The sequence below is a fragment of the Gopherus flavomarginatus genome, chromosome 9, assembly GCF_025201925.1.
Source record: "Gopherus flavomarginatus isolate rGopFla2 chromosome 9, rGopFla2.mat.asm, whole genome shotgun sequence".
Lineage (NCBI taxonomy): Eukaryota > Metazoa > Chordata > Testudines > Testudinidae > Gopherus > Gopherus flavomarginatus.
The window spans coordinates 86758574-86780865 of record NC_066625.1 but is presented as its reverse complement, the minus strand read 5'-3'; the positions used below and the strand labels follow the sequence as shown (position 1 = coordinate 86780865).

The 22292-nt window shown below is 42.0% G+C and overlaps 1 protein-coding gene across 11 annotated transcripts in view; it reads left to right on the top strand.

Moving 5' to 3' along the window:
• Nucleotides 1-22292, top strand: part of MEGF11 (multiple EGF like domains 11) — a 385567-nt gene that overhangs the window by 320972 nt on the left and 42303 nt on the right. For all 11 annotated transcript variants that reach the window (XM_050967532.1, XM_050967528.1, XM_050967531.1 and 8 more), the window contains 7 exons: nucleotides 2262-2408; nucleotides 5528-5662; nucleotides 10212-10340; nucleotides 13077-13205; nucleotides 13892-14020; nucleotides 18596-18724; nucleotides 18837-19070. In XM_050967532.1, the coding sequence (XP_050823489.1) occupies nucleotides 2262-2408; nucleotides 5528-5662; nucleotides 10212-10340; nucleotides 13077-13205; nucleotides 13892-14020; nucleotides 18596-18724; nucleotides 18837-19070 (1032 nt within the window). The remainder of the gene's footprint in view (nucleotides 1-2261; nucleotides 2409-5527; nucleotides 5663-10211; nucleotides 10341-13076; nucleotides 13206-13891; nucleotides 14021-18595; nucleotides 18725-18836; nucleotides 19071-22292) is intronic.

Genomic DNA, 22292 nt, shown 5'->3' with positions numbered 1-22292 from the left:
CTAAATGTATGTCTTGGGTTTAATTCTAGGATCTCAAATGGGGGCATTTAAAAGTACAAATAATAAGCAAGTATAGTGTGTAAATATAAAATGTACCTTATTTTATTGAAATGTTTATAATACATTATATACTTACTCCTCTCTTTCTCTCTCTCTCTCTTAAACAAGCCAAAAGATTTCTTTTATTTCAGAGATATTTTTGTTATGACTGCAGGTTTCCCTTGTATTATTTAGCTCATATAAATTCCCCTGTTCTTCTAGTCCCTTGTCTTTATATTGAACCCTTTTTGTTTGGGTTTGTGTATTGAAACATGAAGAGAGGAAGTTTTTACTATGGGTATTCTTGTATCTTAATTTGTTTTGGTTTTTTTAAGTTGTACAGCCTTGGTTGTGGCTCTTTAAATAAAGCTCTGAGTATCTATTCTTAGAAACCCCATTTTAAACTGAACTTTTAACTTTCCACTCCTGCCAACCTTTAAGATTTTCAAGGAAGGTTCATCATAATCGTGATTAATCTTCAGAAACAGGAAATGTTGGATCTGTGATATTTCCCAGAGAGTATTTACTTCAGAGAGTTATAAAATGAACTTGAAACTGCACTGTTAAGTGTGTTTATAATGACTTTTAGCTGATTTAATAATCCTCAACATTTGGTGACGGTACAGATTACAGCTTCACAAATGCAGTCCATTACCTGTAGCATCCAGATGAGATATCAGAGGTATAGGAAATTACTTGGGATTGTATTTATCCTTAGTAGTGCATTAATCCAGCCTCTGGCTGAGGCTGGATCTTTCAGCATCTTTGTCTGCATTTATCCCATTATGCAGCGGGAACATGTGCATGGATGATAAAGAACTTCCTCATGTTGAAAAAGTAGCTGGGGCACGTGTACACCATCAAATCTTGGTGCAGCAGTTGTAAAGCACCTAGTGTGGTAATGCTGTTAGGAGAATTTTTAAGCCAATAGATATTTTTTATATCAATATCTACAATGTGCCAAAGCTAATACCACTTTCTACTGCTGGCAGCTCTTTACGTCTCAGCCTTGATCTAGCAACCTTTTACTCACCTGAGGAGCATTTAATCATGGAGGTAGTTCTGCTGATCTCAGTAACGGGTCCTAGTTGTTCTCAGTGGGCCTACTCGCATGAGTAAAGTCTCCTCATGTGGATAAGGGTTTGCAGGGTCAAGTCCTTAGTTAGTTTGATTCAGGTTTCTACAGAGACACAGCACAAGATTGTATTTAAATATCACCAGTGAAAACAATACTAAAGAAATGCAGCTTTTAAGTCCCCTGGCAGGGTTTTTCTGCACCTTTGAAGCTCTGATTGTCATAAGAATAAATGTCAAACAATTGCCATGGGAATAATTTGAGGCTGAATTTGCGATTGCCAGTCTCCGCTTGTTTACATGTCAGATTGTGTGCCGACAGACTCCTGCCCACATATCGTTGCTTGCAGGATCAGGACATTAATGTATTAACATACAGACCCTCTGTTGAAAACACAGCAAGCTCTGGGGTGAAATATGGCAATGGTGCAATAACACAGACACTATACAGCCGTTTAGGACAGAAAATGACAAATATACTGGATATAATTGAATCTAAGTACAGTGGGGAATTTGAGAACTAAAGTATTTTCATGGCACTATGATTCGTTTTTCTTTTTCAATCTTTTATTTCACCACAATGGTTTTGTGACCAGATTTCAACCGACTCTTTATTTCAAGACCTATTATTTGTGATACTTGATGATCTTTAAAATTTGTTAGTCCTTGATCCCACCGAAGATGACGAAGGTATGTCTACACTGCAGCTGGGAGTGAGGCTCCAGCCTGGCCAGACAGACTTGCCTTAGCGGACCTCAAACTAGCATGCTAAAAATATCAATGTGGACGGACGCATGTTATGTCTTGGGTTGCAACTCCGGCTCTCGAGAGAGCCCAGGCTTCCACGTCCACTCTGCTATTTGTAGTGATCTTGCTCAAGCTCTGCTGGTATGAATCTGCCTAGCCGGGGTGGGTGGCTTGCTCCAGCTGTCGGGGTTGACATACCCACAGGGCTCAATCCTGCAGGATTCACTGTTGTGCATTTTGAACCTTCAATCTATCAGGCAGGTAGGAGAATAGTTATTTTCTAACCAGGCTCCCTTGCTTGCTCTAATGCCCTGTAAGTTAAGAGCCTACCCAAGCATCTGTTTTATCAGCGAACTGAATGAGCTATGCTGAAAGCTAATGTATCCATTTGCATTCTGTAGGCGTCCATTGTGATAATGTATGCGCACAGGGCCGCTGGGGACCAAACTGCTCCATCTCTTGTAACTGTGAGAACGGGGGATCCTGCTCACCGGAGGATGGGACTTGCGAGTGTGCGCCAGGATATAGAGGACCCATGTGCCAGAGAAGTAAGACCATTTCTGCGGTGGGCTAGGTGCTTCTGAAGCGAAGCAAAGAAAGAGAGGCCCAGAAAAGGCCTGTGGTAGTAAGGGGAAGAGATCTCATACCAGTGTGCTCCTGCCTCATGTACCCATTCACCCATTAGGGACTGCCCAGACCACAAAAATGATTGTAGCATGGTAATTCAGTTCCTGGAGGGCAGAGTTCTCAAGAGAATATCAGATGTTGCATTATTTTGACTCCATAAGCGCATCTAGAGAATAAAAAGGGAATCCACCGGGCCCGATATTATTGTTTAATAAATTGTTTAGATGTGGGCAGAACTGAATGCACTGCCCACCAGCAATAGCCAGTCCCCCATTGTCCTTCCGAAGAGCCTCACTGACATAGTCAGTTGGGTGGGGGGGCGGCAGGTACTGCTTTACAATGCTTTATCCAGCATTCCATAGCGATTAGGAAGGGGACATTTATTGCTGGAAAGATGCATCCTCTGTGGGTACAGAACTCAGGAAGGTTTGGGGCAAAAAGGAATTAAAAGTTGTGCCAGGGTAACTGTAGGATGCTCTATTTTGGGATTCAGTGAAAGAGCACAGACTGTGCACAAGCAGAAATGGGAGAGAGGGAGGAACTTTTTATGCTTATTTTTATTATTGTGCTGGAGTGTCACATGAGGTCCAGTGAACAAATGTAACAGACTCTGGAAGTAGAGATCATCTTCCGTCCAGCACAATGATCAATGGAAATCAGATTGGGCTTGTTATATACTGAAGAGTGGCTAGTCATTGGCTATCAAAATAATTGGCATTGACATGATGTTGCCACAAGTTAGTTTCAGGATCCTGCACTCTAGAAAAAGAAGCACACAGGCTGGATACCAGCCTGGAATAGCTGCAGTCTCCTGCTGCATATTAAAATGTGCCAAGGAGATAAAATCTTCTCATTTGCCCTATCTAGAAAACCATTTCTCTTCCCCTGTACCCCATACTTGACACTTAGTAGCTCTGCATACTTCTGAGGAGGCCACACACCACTTTCTTGCTATCTAAAGAGAGATGGATTCACCTTTATTAATCTCTTTTGCTGCGGTACCCCTTCACACCCACTGTCCAACCCCAAATCACATGCCTCTTCTGACTTTTACAGGCAACACTTACCACCAGCAGGGCCGGCTTTAGGCCAATTCCACCAATTCCCCGTAATCGGGCCCCACGCCTAAGAGGGCCCCACGCCAAGTGAGAATCTCTTCCCTGGCTAGAGGCATCTTTTCAATTTTTACTCACCTGGCAGCACTCCAGGTCTTCAGCGACACTTCAGCGATGGGTCCTTCGCTTGCTCTGGGTCTTCAGCGGCACTTTGGCGGCGGGTTCTTCAATGCCACCGAAGACCTGGAGTGAGTGAAGGACCCACCGCCAAAGGCTGGGAGCACCGCCCTGTGAGTACAAGCCCCACATGTTTTTTACCTTTTTTTTTTTTTTTTTTTTTAATAGAGAGAGAGAGAGCGCCATCCTTGCCGGGGCCCCGTTGAAACTGTTCGAATTGGGCCCTGCACTTGCTAAAGCCGACCCTGGCCACCAGCACACACTAAAAATAATTTGTAGCTGCCAGTTTTTATTTAAAGCCCTTATAGTGGTGACCTCTGTCACTGCTGTAGTTAATGGCCTATAAGCATTTTCATTAAAAACCCCTCTTTCCGGGTGCTTCAGCATATCTGTGCCACTGTAAAACTCCTCTCCAAGGCTGACACGTGGCACTCAAAGCTTCAGGGAATTGAGCAGGAAATTGTATTACAAGTTTGAAGCCCTAAGAGTGCAAAAGCAAAGGAAGTTAATAGTTTCTGGCCTTCCTGAGCTGAAAAATAGCTTAGTTTTATCAGCTGAAGGCATGGAGGCCATAAGGGGCAGCTCCTGTCCCCAGAGCACAGCTCCAGTAATGAGGCTGTGCCCTGGCAAGATCCCCTGGGTACTTGAGGGAAGAGGAATTCTTCCCTAAGTCGCAGAGGGAGTCCGTGGCTGTTCATGCAGTAGCTCCCAAGCCTCTGAAACCCCCTTCTGTGGTGGAATGGCTAGAGGATCCAGCTCTCTCCCACGCTGACCCTACAATTCCCGGGGCTCTGGTGTGCAGTGAGCCCCTAAAGAATACAGCTCTGAAGCTGCAGCAGGGTTTAACCTCTCTAAGCGTGTTCTCAGAATCCTTCCCCTTCCCCTTCAGGAAATTCAGAGTTAGGGATGGAATCCAGGACTAAAGGGCAATTTTGCAAAAGTGGTACCTTTGTACTCAGCTGGTTTTCTTTCGGTGTGTATTCAGAATAACTTCACCGACAAAAAGATTGGATAGTTGTTAGCCCTCCAGAACCATCTGGGAGCGGGATTTGGATTGCTTTATGGGTATGGTCTCATCAACAGAATTATCAGCTAGGTCTCAACTGTGAAATCTGTAGTAACATAAGGACCTCGATCCCACAGTGAATTTATGAGCTGGCAGAGAAGTCATCATTTGGCTATAAAACTGAGCCAATGGGGAATCTCATGAGTAAAAAAGGGGAAACACATGATGTAATTTTTTGCATTTTTCTTCCTGCAATTTACACTCAGAGAGTGTCTGCTTGTTGCAGGGTTTTCCGTACACTGCGTGCTTAAGAACAATAATGCAAGTTTAGAAAAGGCACTTAGCCCTAATTCTGTTTTTATTCATTTGTGTACAAATCCTACAGTGTTTTTTAAGTTTTAAACAAGTTAAGCGCGCAATGTCTGGACTAATTGATATAGGCATCTGTTGTGATTGCCCATGCAAATGGGGCAATCTTGCATGTCGCTACCATAATTACCCTTTTACTCTCAGTTACCTTTGTTGGGTGCTGCCACTGCACAAATTAGATGCCCAGTTGCGCATGTGTTCTGCTCTAATTTGTTTAGAAATCAGGCACTTATTGTGGGGGGTATAAGTAACTGAAAGCAATTTCTAATATATTTTATCTGATATTTTTAGAAACTAAATGAGGCTGTTTGCCTTAGCTTGTGGCACAGGCCGAGAGCCCTTATAAAACTGATTAAGGGAGAAGGTTCTGATCTTAAAGTCTGTGAGAAGACCTTTGAACTCCAATGACTACCTGATCTTGTTCTTGCTTTAGTTTGTTCACCTGGCTTTTATGGGCATCATTGCAGTCAAGCATGTCCCCCGTGTGTGCACAACAGCGGGCCTTGTCACCATGTTACTGGACGTTGTGATTGTTTGCCTGGATTCTTTGGCTCACTCTGCAACCAAGGTACCGATCCCAAGATACTCTGATGCCTACTTTTTCCTACATTTATGTGCAAGGAACTCTTTGCAGCAAGAACTCTTGCAGACCGTTTTTAAGTTATCTGCTTTGTTCTTTAGTCTCAGCAGTTTAGATCACAAGAAACTGTTTTACTTCACAGGTGAAATGCAAATGGGTACTTAGTCATCTTTTTGTAAATATGTTGTACTCTGACATGCATAAATAAAACAGTTCTGCAGCTCAGTATTTAAGCGCATATAAAATGTGACAGTTTTTGTAAATAAATCTACTGTTCTACCATTTCATTTTCCTTCTGTTAATTCTAGTGTATCCTAAAGGTACGATGACACTTTCTAGTACATTTTTTAAACATAAGAGGCTCACATCAGTTAATATAAATATAAAGGCCAACATGCTGAAACTTGGGTCTTAAACCTAAATAGAGGGCCAGATAATTCATGCGACTCATCTTGGCAGTGAACAGCACCTGGCTCCGTGAATGGTGGCATTGAAATCAGGTATTACTGAACACAAGGAAAAGAGGCAGGAAATTTGTTCCAGGGGCACTTAAATTAGTGGCTTGATTTTTCAGAATTGCAGAGTGACCACAGTTCCCATTAAAGTCGACTTCTGAGCACCTTTACAAATCCAGCCACTCTTATTTAGCTGTCTAATTTAGGCACCTATGTTTGAAAATGTTGGCCTCAATTTTTTAGTTGTATCCTACACCACCTGCAAAGTCACTGCCATGTTGTGCAGGACCTGATTTATTGCCTGCTTCTATGAGTATTTTCTACAGATAGATTTGATAGAGATTACTCTTAATGGCTACTGCTCTGGTTAAGTTGCAGGCCTTGTAAAAAAAATTGAACTGATACTTTTTAATTACCTGTTTTTCAGTGAGTTACAAATTACAAACAGTACTTATGCAAAATCATTAAACACAGGTTAAATATAACTGTATGTTTTCTTTTCCCTATGCTTTATATTCAGTTAACCAGTATACCAATTGATGTATTAGAATAAACATACTTCAGTCAATTTGTCCATTTTATGTGAAAAGTTAGCCAAATTTCGAAGTGTAGAACTGGGCTAATTATCTGGCTAATAAAACTGTTTTATTTTTGTTTAAATGTTGAGTACTTCTGGGTTTACTTTGAAATGTTGATCTATCCAGCAGAATCACTTTAAAATATTAATGTCCTAATTAAAATCAAATTGTGTTGCAGTTTGTCCTAATGAGTTATCATGTAACTTTATATTTCTAAAGAGAAGAATGCTAGTTAACGCTTTTCTTTTAAAAATAATGTGAAACAAAGATTGTGCTTCATAGTATCACTCTGCATTGACCTTTTTCTAGCTATCAGGACATTTTTTCATGGTAGCACATACCTACAGTACACTCTGTAACATCAGAAATTCCATGTATTGACACAGTTTTACTTAGAATTGTAAGCAGCAAGCAACTGAGCAGCTGTTTTTATAAATATTTTTCATAATCATGTAGCAAATTGGATTGATGATACATTACGGCTGCCAGAACACACCTGACATCTCAGTGGGACTCTTAGTCCCACTTCAGAGCTTTTATAACTAATTAACATCACAATCAGGGTTGTTCTCCCACACAATACTTGCATATAGAGGCACTAGTAGTCCTTATTTCAGAGCTGTGTTTAAAAATATCTTGAAGCTAATAATAAATTTTTTTTGGTGTTCACCACTTGAAAGGAGAGTCCTAATATTAGAGTGTAACCAGGTTTCCAAGTCTAAGGAAAGCAACCATGTTAGCAGAATAATTCTTCTGCTCTTTCTGTGTTAACATCCTTTAGTACATCGTACCAATCTCCAAGCTGGAGCAAAGACAAGCAGATGCTCACACAATCCCACCGCTAGCCTCCATCTCTCGTAACCGGAAGTTTCACCTGTGTGATGTGTAGCCTGTTGCCTGTGTCAGTGTCAGAATTAGTATCACAAATCTATTCTCAGGCATTAGTGTTTCATATTGCAGAGTAAATCAGCTACATTTTTAAGTAAGCTTTTTGAGAACTGTTATTTAATTTAAAAAAAATCCAGTTCTCATAGAAGTGATGCTATCTATTTCCATCTTAAAGATGCAATAAAAATATTGAATTGAAGTACTGTGAATAGAGCATGGGATGGAATAATGGGACAGACAGGTTGACAGAGCCTTTTAGTTCTTTCTGCAGCTTGCTGGTTTTTCTAACTTTTTTTCTTCTTCTTTGTTCTATGTAGTTTTATCTCTTTTCATTTAGAGGACTATTCTGTTTAGTACATAATTTGAAAGTCAGCTTTATCCCTCTTGGAGATAAGTCTGTAGCTAGACTATATGCTATTGTCCTCTTCACCATGCTTAGGTTTCTGTGGTAGTAAGGGTAGAGGATGGTATACTGAGCAAATGAATCACAGCTCAGGATTTCAATCTGCGACGGATTCACATTCAGAATAGATTGAGGTCGTCTGCAGTGAATGCATATAAGGAAGCAAGAATAGTTGAAATGGTAAAATAGTTGAATAATTCAGAGAAGTGCCTTTTTTGACATCACTATTATTTACAAGGATAGAAGTCCAGTTCTGTTTGTTACATTCTTCACAGAGATGGACTGTGTGTTTTATCTTGTTTTGAACAGACATCTGTTTTTGTCAGGGAGCGCAGCCAATAAGAACCCGACAATTCATTCATTGTGCACAATAAGACAAATACTGAGCAAAGCTTTCCATCAGTTTTAATGTTAAAGATTTTCTGTAATTTTGCAGGAGGTTAAAGACATACCTATCTATTCATTTTTATATTTCTTTGCCTACACTGCAGAGAAAAATTAGACATGGCTTTTTTCCCCATCTTTTGAGTAAACTGCGCTTGGTGAACCTCTGGGAATAGTTTTGGTTTGTTTTAATTTGTGGAAAACCTCTTTTAATAAAGCACAGACAGGCATATCTAAGACTTTTGTTGTGATCCATTGATAAACATGATTATTTTTTATGATTTTATCATAATGGTAAAACTTAGCTTATAGTGATGGCTGCGCTTGTAGATCACTAGATAGATGCTGACTGAGAGAAGCGTGAATTTTCAGCAGTAGCACTTGTGCTTCCTTGTTTTTTTCCAGGCTTACATGGTGTAAATAGTCAGGCCTTGTTGGCTTGTCATGCCTTTCCGTTATCCTCCTAGGGCCTGATTCTGCAAGATGCTGAGGGTCCCAACTCCCATTGACTTTGCTGAGAGTTGGGAAGCTCGAGGGAGATTTTCAAAAGTGCCTGAAGGATTTAGAAGCACGAGTTCCATATCTCCCTCCTCATGTCATGTTAAGACTTGCAGGATTTAATGCAGTATTGTTGTCACATCAGTCTCTTATATCATGAAAATAATTTTACATTTCTTCACACGTATACGCTTAATTGTAGGGCTAGTGATCTTGTGAAGGGGGATTCTATACTATAGGCAAACTCCCTGCTGGTTTGTATGCTGCTGTGCATCCCAATATGAGAAACTTACACTCTGTGCATTAATGACTTCAGGTACTCAGGTTGTGTATCTTTCCACCTAAGACATCAGTGCCAGGTTAAAAAGAAATGTTTTCGATTCCTCGTACTATGCATCACATTAACGAGACTCCTATTCTTGGGCCAGGCAGGCAGAGCACAGATAATTGATGTGTCAATAACTTCCAGCGCTCTGCCGAAAGATGTGTACTATTCTTCTGTGTTCCAAAGATTTATTCACAGAAAGCTTGCAGTAGCATGCAGGGCAGATGCAGTTAGCTCCTTAGTAGCTTTCAGCTATATTCAGTCCACATGTGTGGATCTCAACGTGAATAAATCTAGCCTTCTTGAGACTATTGTGCTAGGAGATCCCACCATTAGGACATTTTTTTCCTGATATTCAGCGTAAATTGTTCCTTTCCTTAATTTAATCCCATTCATTGTAGAATCAAATAAATGTAGGGCTAGAAAGGACCTCAAGAGGTCCTCACATGCTAAAGCAGGACCAAGTATACCGAGATTGTCCCTGACAGATGTATGTCTGGTTATAATCCCTTGAGCCACCTTAACAGTTCCATCCCTTCTTTGGAGTTTCCTTCCCTCTGTAGGCATCATTTGGCCAAGTCCTTAAATCAGTCCCTTCTGCCCCCTCAATTATATCTCTGAATTCCCTTCCATTTGTTTTTCTGGTACTGCAGTCCCTACAACTGATTGGTCTGCCGCCTCTCTTTAATTTCTTTCAGTTATTGTAATCTTGGGTGTTACTGGTAACCACCTTTTCAATCAAAAATATGGGTTTTGAGGTGCCAGTGTTACAAGAAGGTGTTTTGTACCCAGAATGTTGCCAGCCAAAATGGACTTGGTTAGCTTCTTCCTTTTAGGGTTTTTTTTGTTTTAGTTTGGGGTTTGCTGTTGTTTTTTGGAGTAAGAGTTGTCCCTGTTTGACTTACACCCTTTCTAGGACAGGTGAATGTCATTATTACTTGTAACCAGTAAGCGCTAGCCATTAAGTCATATTATTTCCCAACACTTGTGTCTTGTATTTCTACAGTGTGTGCCAGTGGACAGTATGGGAAGAACTGTGCTGAGATCTGTCAATGTACCAACAACGGCACATGCAATCCTATTGATGGAACTTGTCAATGTTTTCCGGGATGGATAGGGAAAGACTGCTCTCAGAGTAAGCAAAATTTTGGTTTTTACATATTTTATCTGAGTTTTAAATGTGCTAAAGTTAAGGACAAAAAAGATATTTCCAGGGAAATCCCTGAAGTGTTCTAGCAGCCAGTGCTTTATTCTCTTTATAGCTTATTTCTTTTAATTAATCTGTTAGCTTTGGCTTGAATTAGCTTCTGCATTGGAATTTGCATGGATCGTTACTAGCTCCTATGATTATATAGCAAGGTCACAAGCTCTTCTCAGTAAAGAAAGATCCATGCTCCCTTTTAATTTCTAGTTGAATTCCATTTTTAATCACTTTCTTTCACCTATTACATGAGAAATTATTAGCCAATAGATGTTTTCAGGTACCAGGCCCACACCCTTGAGAAATTCAGAAGATGATATATTCCTATTAAATGTAATTTAATTGTAAAAGGTAATGTGGTTTTGGAGGGATGTGTGGCTTCTCGCTGAAAATTGCCCAGGTAGAAGATTGACATTTGCTGATCCCAAAGTGTCATTTCCTGAACATATTCCTTAATTGAAGACAGATCACAGTGGGAAGCAATATCCTACCATTCCAAAATGTTACTTCATATTCAGGATTCAACTAGCATATTAGACAGCATTCAGAATAAAATATATTAAACTTCAGGTGATAAAGTGTGAATTGGATAAAAACAGATGGCTGTAATTTTGCTATTATTGTGTGTCTTCCACAGCAGAATATTGCTGTCACTCAGAAAAATACAAAAGGCTGTAAACTCCATGGATTGTTCATTATATTTAACTGTGTAATTGGAACATGACTGTTACCTCTGTTTAACCTTGAAAAAAAATTGGGTTTTTTGCTTTCTGAGTGGGACCTGATGGTTTCTTCAGGGTTAGAAAATGTGAAAGTTACCAAAATGAACTCTGCATTTTAGCTGGTGTCATTCTAGGGCTGTCTACTACAATCATTGAAGTCAATAGGTAAACTCTTCCACAAAGAAATGGGATCAGCCCTCCCAAACACCGAGAGTTATTTGGGGCGGCTGAGAGGGGGAGCCGCAAAGGAGATGGTTGTGGCTCCTGGATCCCGAAGCCAGTTCTAAAGCAGCTGGAGAAGTGTGCAAGTCTCCTCTCACAAAGGCGATGTAGCCAGATGGACATTTCTGCTGGATTCTAGTGTGAATGCCTTGCACCAGATCCTCCCCTAACTTGCACCTTGTGAATTAAGTGATCTTTTCTGCGGTTTAAGTCATCTTTCCTGTATATCCTAGCCATCCACTTAAGTAGGTCTGTCATACACCAGAACCCAGTTATTTACCTTCCGAGCTGCTGCCAGTGGAATTTCATGGGCTGGCTAGTGTGCAGAGATTTGTGTACAACATATGTGGCAGCATGGCTAACTCCACAGACCCTAACACAGCGGTTGTATCCTTCTCTCACAAACTGAGTGCCCACAACACGGAAAGAGGGAGAACTCGCATCCACTCCCATATCAGGCGGCATGGAAATGTTCACCACAGGTTGCCTGTGAACTATTTCTTGCCTTATAAATTCATGTCTTCAGTGTGAATCAATGGGAAGTGTCTTGTTTTTTCTTTGAAAGGCAGCAAAAATACAGGTGTTATGCTGAAAGGTTATTAACTGGTTGGATCTTTTTATCTGGTACTAATAACTTTGTGACTTACTGCAGTCACAGGAGGAGGCTTAACATGCTAACTTTTGAAAAAGCATGAGCATACTTGAAGACTTTAATTTATCAAAAAAAAAATCCTCATCAACATACACAGTCGGATGTTATGGATTTGAATTTACCCTTCATGTTCTTTACTTTTTTACAACATTTCAGTACTGCTCTGTAGTACAAACTAAGTCAGTAGTTTTAGTACTTGATTGCAAATTAAATGTGAACTGTGAATAGCTGTGTTGTATTATGCAGGAATTCTAGAATATGAGGGGGAAAATTAAATTACTTCCGTATCTTAAAACTCTATCCAAATTGACTCTGCAGATAAAGCCACTGAAGCAATAAGATTGAATAGAATATTTAGAGCAATATGCTGTCTGGATCATGGAGATGTAGCTATCTCATAGAACTGGAAGGGACTCCGAAAGGTCATCGAGTCCAGCCCCCTGCCTTCACTAGCAGGACCAAGAACTGATTTTGTCCCAGATCCCTAAGTGGCCCCCTCAAGGATTGAACTCACAACCCTGGATTTAGCAGACCACTCTAGCACCTCACAACTTTAATGTGTTTCTCCTCAGAACACACCTGTGAGTTAGGGCAGTGCTGTTATCCCCAGCACAGATAGGAAGCTGAGGCATAGAGAAACTAAGCGACTTGTCCCTGGTCACACATGAAGCCTATGGCAGAATAGGAGATTGAACCAGTGGCTCCCAAGTTCTAGGCCAGTGCCCCTGCACATATGGATCAAAAACCTTGAACCTACAAATTGCCCTGACTGATGGACCAGTGTACCACTATGTAGCTCCACTGATTTCACTGGGTGTAAAGATCTACCAGCATGGATCAGGTTGTAGGATGTGGGCCTAAATTTGAAGAAGGTTTTCCTTGGCTTAAAGCTAATTGCTGTTGTCATGAAATCCCAGTATTAGAAAGTAAGCTCTGCGGTGTGTAGGAGGCTGTCTTTGTATCTTTGTGCAGCACCAAGCATGTTGTCATCGCTTAACAACCATCAGTAATAATCACCTGTTAGTCTGAGTTATTAATTGCACTCTCTCTCTCTCTCTCTGTCTCTCTCTGTAGCTTGTCCAGCTGGTTTTTGGGGACCAGATTGCTTTCACACGTGCAACTGCCACAATGGAGCAATGTGCAATCCTTACGATGGAGAATGTAGATGTACTGCTGGTTGGACGGGGCTCTACTGTACTCAACGTAAGGCTTTTAGGGACACTGTTCACCTGTCGGTGAATCTACCAGAGTATATGCTGCTACCTTGTGTCAGTACCGGGCATTACAACACTGTGTGTTATTGCACACGCTAGCATCTGCAAATCATTTTATCTTATCACACACAAAAAAGGCCTGTCAGTATTGAAGGTCCCTAATAAAAGGGCACCAGCCACATAGTTTTGTGACTTATTTTCATATTTTCACAAGCTGTAAGTAAGATCCAGGCCTTTAAATGCCCTGATACCTAGAGCCTAGTCCAGACAGAAATACAGCAGGCTTCTCAACCTGTCAAGGCCAGGTTTCAAGCCTTGAGCAGGTTCCTGTACGAGAGAAGGTGCAATTCTGGAGGGCATGCAAGAAGCTCCCATCATTTGCAAATAACTGATTGATCTGTAGCCTTTAAGATAGTTTCCCTCTGTAACCATCTTCTTTTACTCTTTAAAAGTACAGTTAATATAGATGATCAGGTTTTCCTTTGAATCACTAGAGGCAATTCTGAAAGATGCGGGGAAACACTGTCCAAGAACATTGACTGGAGGTTCCTCTCTGCATTTAGATTAACAAAAAATATTATTAAAAATATGTAGACCTTAAAACACTTTGTATTTTTAATGCTACTAAGTTTGTTTGTATATTTCTGATTCTTTCCTTGTTCTGATTTTTGACAGGTTGCCCAGCTGCCTTTTATGGAAGAAATTGCGCCAATGTTTGTCAGTGTCAGAACGGAGCAGATTGTGACCACATCACTGGGCAATGCACATGCAGAACGGGATTTACGGGCAAACAGTGTGAGCAAAGTAAGCAGCAACATTTCTTCATTTTCCATTTCTCCTGAGATGTTTTTCTCTTTAGAACCTTGGTGGAAATTATAGACTTGGGACTGCTCGCAATTCAGCTTGAAAGAGGTTTGCTATAATGAACATATTCCCTGAATTTCTTTGAAAAACTGGGAAATATTCAGGCTGATCACTAACCTTCTCTTTATTTTCTACTGTAGTTTGTCAGGTTTAAAGAAATGGAACACAGGTTTGTCTCCCAAATAGAAATCAATACAGAATGACAGGCTTCATGGAGCATCTCTGCCTTTGGGTTCTAACAGCGCTTGGCTTCCTGGAGCTTTATCTGTCTTGGAGTTCTAACTTGACACTGGGCAGTTAGTAAAATCATGCTTTTTCTTGACAAAATGCTGGCTAAGTAGCAAAATATGGAATAATCTGATGTTTCCAAATAAAATGCTTTTTAAAATTAAAATACTCGTAAGTCATGGAGGGTTAACAGAGATGGAAGAGACCTGTGAATTCATGGAATACGTCCTCATGACAGTCAGGGATAGAGTCGGTTCCCGGAGGCAGGTCTATCAGATATTAAACTGATACTGCACTTGGTCCTTTGAGGCATTTCAGCCTGTTTGTGGAACTGTGGAACAGTATAGCGAATTCAGTGTAAAACTGGGAGAGCTGGATGAAAAAGGAGTGGGGGTGGTGTGGGGTGGGGCAGTCCTTCCTAGTAAGAAGCTACAGGCATGATCTCAAATTTGTGCTCAATGATTTTTGCCTCCTTGAGTTCCTTGGGTGTAATCCCAACAAGTCCTGTATCTCACTCAGTACACAGAGCATTTGCTGTGGCCCTCCTATTAGCACTAACAAAATAATGTGACAGATTTTCAAGAGCCCATGCAACAGCTGCGGCCACAGTTGTGCATGCAAATCAGCTAGTTAGACGTGCAGTCAGGAAGCTGTACATGCAAATATGAGGTATTGCAGACCCAATGGTCATGTGCTCATTGACTTCTGGAATGTGTGCATCATTCCTAGATAACTCTTGGCTTTCAGAATTACATGGACTGTAGTGTGGTTTGCATGTCACTTATTTCATGCTATGGAAAGCAAAGAACACAGGCTTTCCTTAGCCACAGGGGAGCAAAGAGCCACTAAAACAGAAATGTCCAATTTGTGAGCCTTACAAATAACCGTCTTTGCATCCCAGGGAGTGTTGGGATGTCAGGACAAAACCTGATTGGCAAAGCTGGCTCTGAACCATTCGACACTATCCCGAGCTGTAGCCATCAGGAGGTCCTCACTGCCCAAGCAGCCAATTCACACACAAGAGTTTTAAGAAACAGGAGGTGACCTGTCAAAAAGAGACATTTCTATTTATCTCTCTGCCTTCCTTCCTTAGGGATTTCTGTAGCACCTGCCAACCTCTGTAGCACCCAGTCACCTTTGCAGCAAAGCATTTTCACCAGTCTTCTATGACTTAGATGCTGTGGGGGCAATTTCCAAAGGCGTGCAGGGCAGTTAGGCCCCTGATTCTCACTGAAAGTCAGTGGGAACTGGGCACCTAGGGCCCTTTTATGCCTTTGAAAATCTCCCTCTAGTGAGTTGCCAGCACTGCCTTTTTGGGGAATTCTTTACTACCGCTAAGGGGTGTTCACTGTGCACCACCCTATCACTGCCCCACACCGGCAGATGTCACTGCTACAATGCACCAGGCTCAGCTTGGGCAGCAGGACTCTTACAGTCACCCTCTGACCTCCATAACCAATATGGTATTACAGCAGCTAGTGACTAGAGATGAATTTTAGGCACAGCCTTGGGCAAGGGGTAGTGTGCGAGCAGCCTCAGGTGACATCGTGCCTCAAGGGCAGCCCTCCGAGTAACAAGTCCTCCCCTGCTTCCTCCTTGCTTCTATGGATTAGTAATTTATTCCTGGTATATATTCTTGCCAACAAGAAATTGACTGCTCAGTTGTTCTGCCCAGTAACTGAGGTCTGGGTGGGAAGGAGCAAGGGGGCTCTGCTCACTCCCTTCCCCACCGTGCCCAGGGAGGTGGCAAGCAGAGAAGTTGCCTCACTTACTTCCATGTGCCTGGACCCAAGGTCCAAGTAGCCCACTTTGGGGATTTTTGCTCCTTAGTCTGAGTCAGAATGGAATCTAACTGAGCCATGGCTCTTTACACTCTGTTTTGCTGTTTTTATTTCTTGTGTTTCTTTGGTGTGAACCTAAGAAAAGTTTCGCTGTTATGGTGAAACTAGATCCAATGGACAATAGCCTCTTACCAGTAGCTCAAGTAAGTGCGTGGCAGTTTTGGAAGAATGTGCGTTTAACTAGAGGACTGAGTGTTTAATAATGGAATTCAATGACTTTGCAAGGATGCTGGCATTGGTGATTGTAATTACCGTCAGTTGCTTCCCGGCATATTTAATACCAAGGGCCAAACAGCTTCTTCTAACAGCAAAGAGTAGGATAGGGGATCGTGCATGTGTTGTACTTGAATAATTACCAGCTTGTCTAATGTAGTAAATCAGAAGAGAATTCCCACACACTTATTTGAATTCCAAATATACGGTGAAATCCAGCTCATCTTCCTCATGACATTAGTCCAATTGATTTCTTTGCTTGCATGCTGGTGTATGCCTAGCTGATATTGTAGAGACAAGATGCGTGAGGCAATATCTGGACCAGCTTCTGTTGGTGAGCGAGACAAGCTTTTGAGCTCGCACAGAGCTCTGCTTCAGATGATATTGTAACATTTTTGCCAGAATTGCAAATAAAATCCTAGAAAATAATATCTGCAAGCTACTAAGTATGTGTTCTTTTATTCATCCTTTTAGATATGTGTGTATATATTGATGAGATGCATTACTATATTTGCCTGTGTGTGCATGCAAGAACATGTGTGGCTAGTTTGCTCAGTTAGAGATTGTGGACAAGAGGCTCATGGCCCTCTTAGTTGTCCATTTGTATGCACACTTATTGTAACTGCGCATGCAGTAGGAGCATAACCACATAGGAAATTCCATACTGGAACAGACTAGATTCCATACTGGAACAGGTCTGTTCAATCCAGCACCCTGTCACCAATGGTGGCCAGTACCAGATGCTGCAGAGGAAGATGCAATAGGCATTTATGGGGTAACCTGCCTTCACTGAAGGCTTCCTCCTCCCCCATTAGTTGGAGCTTGCCCTGTGCCCTGAAACCTAAGGGTTTCTGATGCTTCCTAAACTTGTTTTTATTTTTAATAGTTACAGTCACTCTCAATGTTCTTGATATCCTTACGAAAGAGTAAACTTCCTTGGGACCCTGCAAAGATCGAACACCGTAATTGAAGCATACAAATCCAAATACCGTTTTTGTACCTCATTCTGAAAACCTAGCCTTTGAGTTGATATCAGACTGTGCACTAGTTAGAACAATTTTATTTTTCTCATCTAGAAATTTGCATGCATAATGGGAGAGAAAAACAATTGTATAACTTATTAAATGTGTTATGAATCATTATACAGATACTGGCTAATATTCAATACTTAATATCAACGTTTGGCTACAAGAAGTTACTTCTCTAAAGTTGACGTTGGGAAGGTATCATCATGCTGTGCCATTTGTTCATAGTAAAATATAGGAAGTCGTATCTTAAAACCAGGAACATTATTTATAGAGAAACATAGCAACTGTGTATATAGTCAGTAACGCGCCTTCTCTATATAAAGTAGTAGGAGTTGCCAGAACTTGTTTACGGGCTTTCTTTCAATTTGTTGTTTGAATGTTGCCTGAAGAAGCATAATAAGCTGCCTGCAGATTTATTGTAATAGGCCATCATGGTAATTGTATGAATAAATTTATCAGTTAGACATTCAATCATTTTGTCTGTGATAGAAATACAGGAAGTCTAATATCATATAAGCAGAGCAAACCAAAGCTTTCAGATGCTCAATTTTGTAATTCAGTCTGCACTATTCTGTCTCTCCTTTGGTATTGGTGGAGGTAATTATGAATGTATGTGGTCTTTTAGTAAAAATCTATTGGATTCTTATAAATATACATTAAAAATCACATTTGCAACTCTTCTGGAAAAGTTCTACAGAATTTAATGGAGAATGATAACCTCCGTCTAGAATTTTTAAACCTCTTCTGAAATTCCATAGAATGGACCTGTAGGCACTTAATGCAATTGTTAGGGAGATCTTTTCATTTCTGTAGAACCTTATCGATTTCATCCCCATAAAGTCTATCAGACTATTCCAGAAGTAAAATTAAAACCCACTAACTAGCACACCTGGCTATTGTTGTTGTTTGTTTGTGTTGCCATAGCCCCTAAGAGTCCTAGTCATGGACCAGGACCCCAGTGTGCTAAGCACTGCACAAACACAGAACAAAAAGACAGACCCTACCCCAAAGAGCTTACAAGACAGGAGACAATGGTGGATACAGACTGGTAGGGTTGTACAAGGGAACAATAAATGTAGAATATTTACTTCCTGGATTAAAAGATTAAGATGAACGCTGTGGGTGAAATCCTGGCCCCATTGATGTCAAGCTCAGATTTCCCCCTTCCTTGATAAAACTAATAAGATTCTCTCCAATCCTTACAGAGTGCCCACCTGGATCATTTGGTTATGGTTGCAAACAGCTATGCGAATGCATGAATAATGCTACATGTGATCATGTCACTGGTACATGCTACTGTAGTCCAGGCTTCAAAGGAATCAGGTGCGATCAAGGTATGATGAAATTCTGTGCTTTAAAAAAAAAAAGCACTTTTCTTAAAATATAAACCTAGAAATATGACCTGTGCTATTCAATTTATAGTGTGTTATGAATTATTTTTAACAGCGGCTCTTATGATGGAAGAATTAAATCCCTATACTAAAATTAGCCCCGCTCTCGGATCAGAGAGGCACTCAGTGGGAGCAATCATTGGAATTATTATTCTCCTTCTAATTATTATGGTTTTGCTGGCACTGTTTGTGTGGTATCGACGGAAACAGAAGGAGAAGGGGCATGACATGCCAAGTGTATCTTACACTCCAGCCATGAGGATGACTAATACAGATTACTCACTTTCTGGTAAGGGTCTTTTTATGTTAATCAAATGGGGATTCACATTATTCTCAGTTGGAAAAAATGAGTTTGTTGTGTACAATATGTAGCACTTTGCTTCAGGAATAATTGTACCTATATTCTTCCTCCAAATGCTGTGAGCTTTACACTCACTAAGGGATTGGGGGGCACACCTAACACACAGCTTGATATCAGCTAGATAGCATACGAAAAAATAACTACAGTATACTGCCTGGGACCATGGCATGGTGTGTGCAGTGTTTAGTATATAGGGCCCAGCCCTGCAGCCCTTACACGGACTGCATTCCCCATTGAAGTCAGTAGGATTTTCCCCTGGGAGGAGCTGCAGGATCCAGGTTACTAAAGTGAGGAACGGGATGACTGTGTTAATTGTGGGATTTTATCTGACAGTGGCATCTTCTGTTTTGGGAGAGAAGATAGTGTCACCTTCTTCTCGGTAGCCCCTGTCTGCCATCCTCTTACCAGTTGATGAAGATGTGTGAGAGAAAAACCAAGCTCTTGTGGTGGTCTAAAGGAAGCGTTAATAACTGGACAGTTCTGCTTATTTGTTTTCTTTATCTCCAGTAGTTGGAGGAAGCTCTTCTTGATGGCTTGGCTAGGTTTTGGAGAAATTTACCTTCTCTTTACTGACCTTTTCCCCCTCTCGGTCCTTCCTTCACTCATATAGAGTAGGATGCTCCATGGTGAGTTCTTTGCTGGAAGGTTGTATTCTGCCCCCTGTAGGGAGTTCCCTATAAGCATTAGCCCTCTAGCTGTGGTTTGTCCCTTAAATGGCTGAGAGACTGGAGCTCCTGCTCCTGAGGTGAACAGAGGCTTCAGGAACTGGTGGAGATAGATCTAGCACGTGTGTTTTCACCAGTTCTGTATTGCCCTCGGGGTCCTGCTACTCATTGCTGTGTCTGACTTGCTGTAGCCCCCATGGTGACATGGAGAAATCATGCCCTGTGTGAAAGGAATTCTTTTGGGTGTGAATTGCTGCCAGTTTGTGGACTATTAAGGATATGGAAGGGGGCCGTCCGTGTCCAGCAAAGTCAGAGTTGGTCAGCCTCATTCACAACTTGGATGTGTTCAGGTGCTGGGTTCTACAAAGGTATCAAGACTTCAGTTCTGATGGCATGTGCATGCTTGGCTATCCTGGAACCACAGGGTTACAAGTTGACCACAAGGGTCATCCAGACTAACCCCCGAAGATGAGATGACATGATATGCAACATTTCAGACTTTGGCTTCTCATCCACTCAGTCTGAGCTCTTCTCTGGTCCGCCTAGCCTTCCTCACCTGGTAGCTACAAGATAAAATCCGCCGACAATAGTCCTTGGATCCCCTCTGCCTATCTCTCTTGTTGGATTTTAGTCACAATGTACGTATCTCTCTGATGGAGCTGCCTATTTGGGTAGACTGTAGTGTGGGACAGTTGCCAAAGAGGGCTCCTCTGACCATCAGGCCAGAGACCAGCACAGCTTGGCATGCAGTTTGCCACTTCAACAGGATTGGAAGAGCCAAGCTGTGAACCCCCAATAAGAGAAGTGTTGCAACAGGGCGGATGGTGAATAGTTAGGGGAGGGTTGGCTGGCTTTGACTTCATAAGTGGAGAGGAACATTCTGATCTTCTCAGACATTCATTTTCTTTCAGGTTGGTTTTTATTTCTTTAGAAGGTTTAATCAACTTAATATTTTTTTTGGTTTTATAATTAATGGCACCAAGTATGTGCAAGAAGCACATTGGAAAATAGAGGAATATTGCTGTAGTTTTAAATTGCTGGGCAGAGCTGGCCCGGCCAGACACGGGAGTGAGAATTGCACCCGTTTCCTTTCCTCTTCGATTTGCTGCAAATGAAGAACTTCTCAGTTAAACCTGATGGCCTCCCAGTCGGACGTTCTTCATCAAGTCGAAAGATCTGCTAGTGCTGGGAGTGAACACTGCCTCTCTCACCCCTGCAAGTTACACCTAACAGACAACTCCTCTGCCCATGGCACGTAGACAGAGCCGTTAAGATTGTGGCAGCCCAGACCTTGCTTTCGCAGACTGCTGAATTTCTTTACACCACATTCTCCATTCCTCCCCTCCCCCCCCCGACTTGTAACTTTCCATCCCAGGACTCATTATGCCCTCGTCACTTATACCTGTTGGCCTAGCTCTTGAGCAGCTGCACATGCAGAGGGAAAGGGCCATGGGGATGAGTGACTTCCAGGCTGCTGCACAAATATATGAGTTCTACATCTTCCACATGCTGCAGCGTCTGGGACGCCTTCGGGGCCTGGTGCAAGGATAGAAAATAAATCCTTTTACGAGACAGTCTTGCCCTGTTCCAGGGTGGCCCAGTTACAGGCAAACGTGCCAGCTCCTTGTTGTTCCAAGGAGCAGATACTGGGGCTCGGCGTCATTGTCTAGGCTTCCCTAGAGGGACACTGGATAATAAGTATTTTAGTTCTTCCAAGTCCATCTCATCCTGTCTGGGGGAAGCTAGAGCTGGGGGGAGGGGGTCAGGTTTGGGTCTGGGTTTGAGTATTTTTGAATTTTTCCTTGTATGATTTTTTGACAATAGAATTGTTATTGCTCAAGAGCCTGTAACTGAGCAGGGTCAGCCAACCCTTTTCGCTGGGGTCACAAGAACAGTGCTGTTCCCCCCTCACCGCGCATCTCCATGTGCTGGTGGGAAGATATACCATGCTGTTTGACCTGGCTGTTCTATCCGCTCCCTTTGTGAAAATATCCTACTGGTGTCAAAAATAGTTCTGCAGAGCTGGCCTTCATTTTCATAGGGCCTGATGCAAAGTGACACATGGGGACTCCATACAACTCCCTGCCCACTTACGACTGGGTCCGTCAACTCCTCCCCCAGCTATCTTCTGCCTGTCTGTAACGCCCTGAACTTTGACCCCTTCTCTCACCTGTTTGGGATGCTCAGCAACTTCTGCTGCCTGCTCCTTCTATAGCCCAGAAAGCCAGGAGGTGGAGCACAGAGAAGGAAATAGGGAGCTAGCGATTCAGACAGGAGCACAGATAGGGAAGGCTGGCAGTCTAACTGGAATGGTGTGGTGGGGCCGGGGGCATGTGGTGGGAAGAGGGCAGTGAACCTTGATGATAGGACTTAAAGGTTTTTAAAGTCAGGCTTGACAAAGTCCTGGCTGGGATGATTTAATTGGGGATTGGTCCTGCTTTGAGCAGGGGGTTGGACTAGATGACCTCCTGAGGTCCCTTCCAAC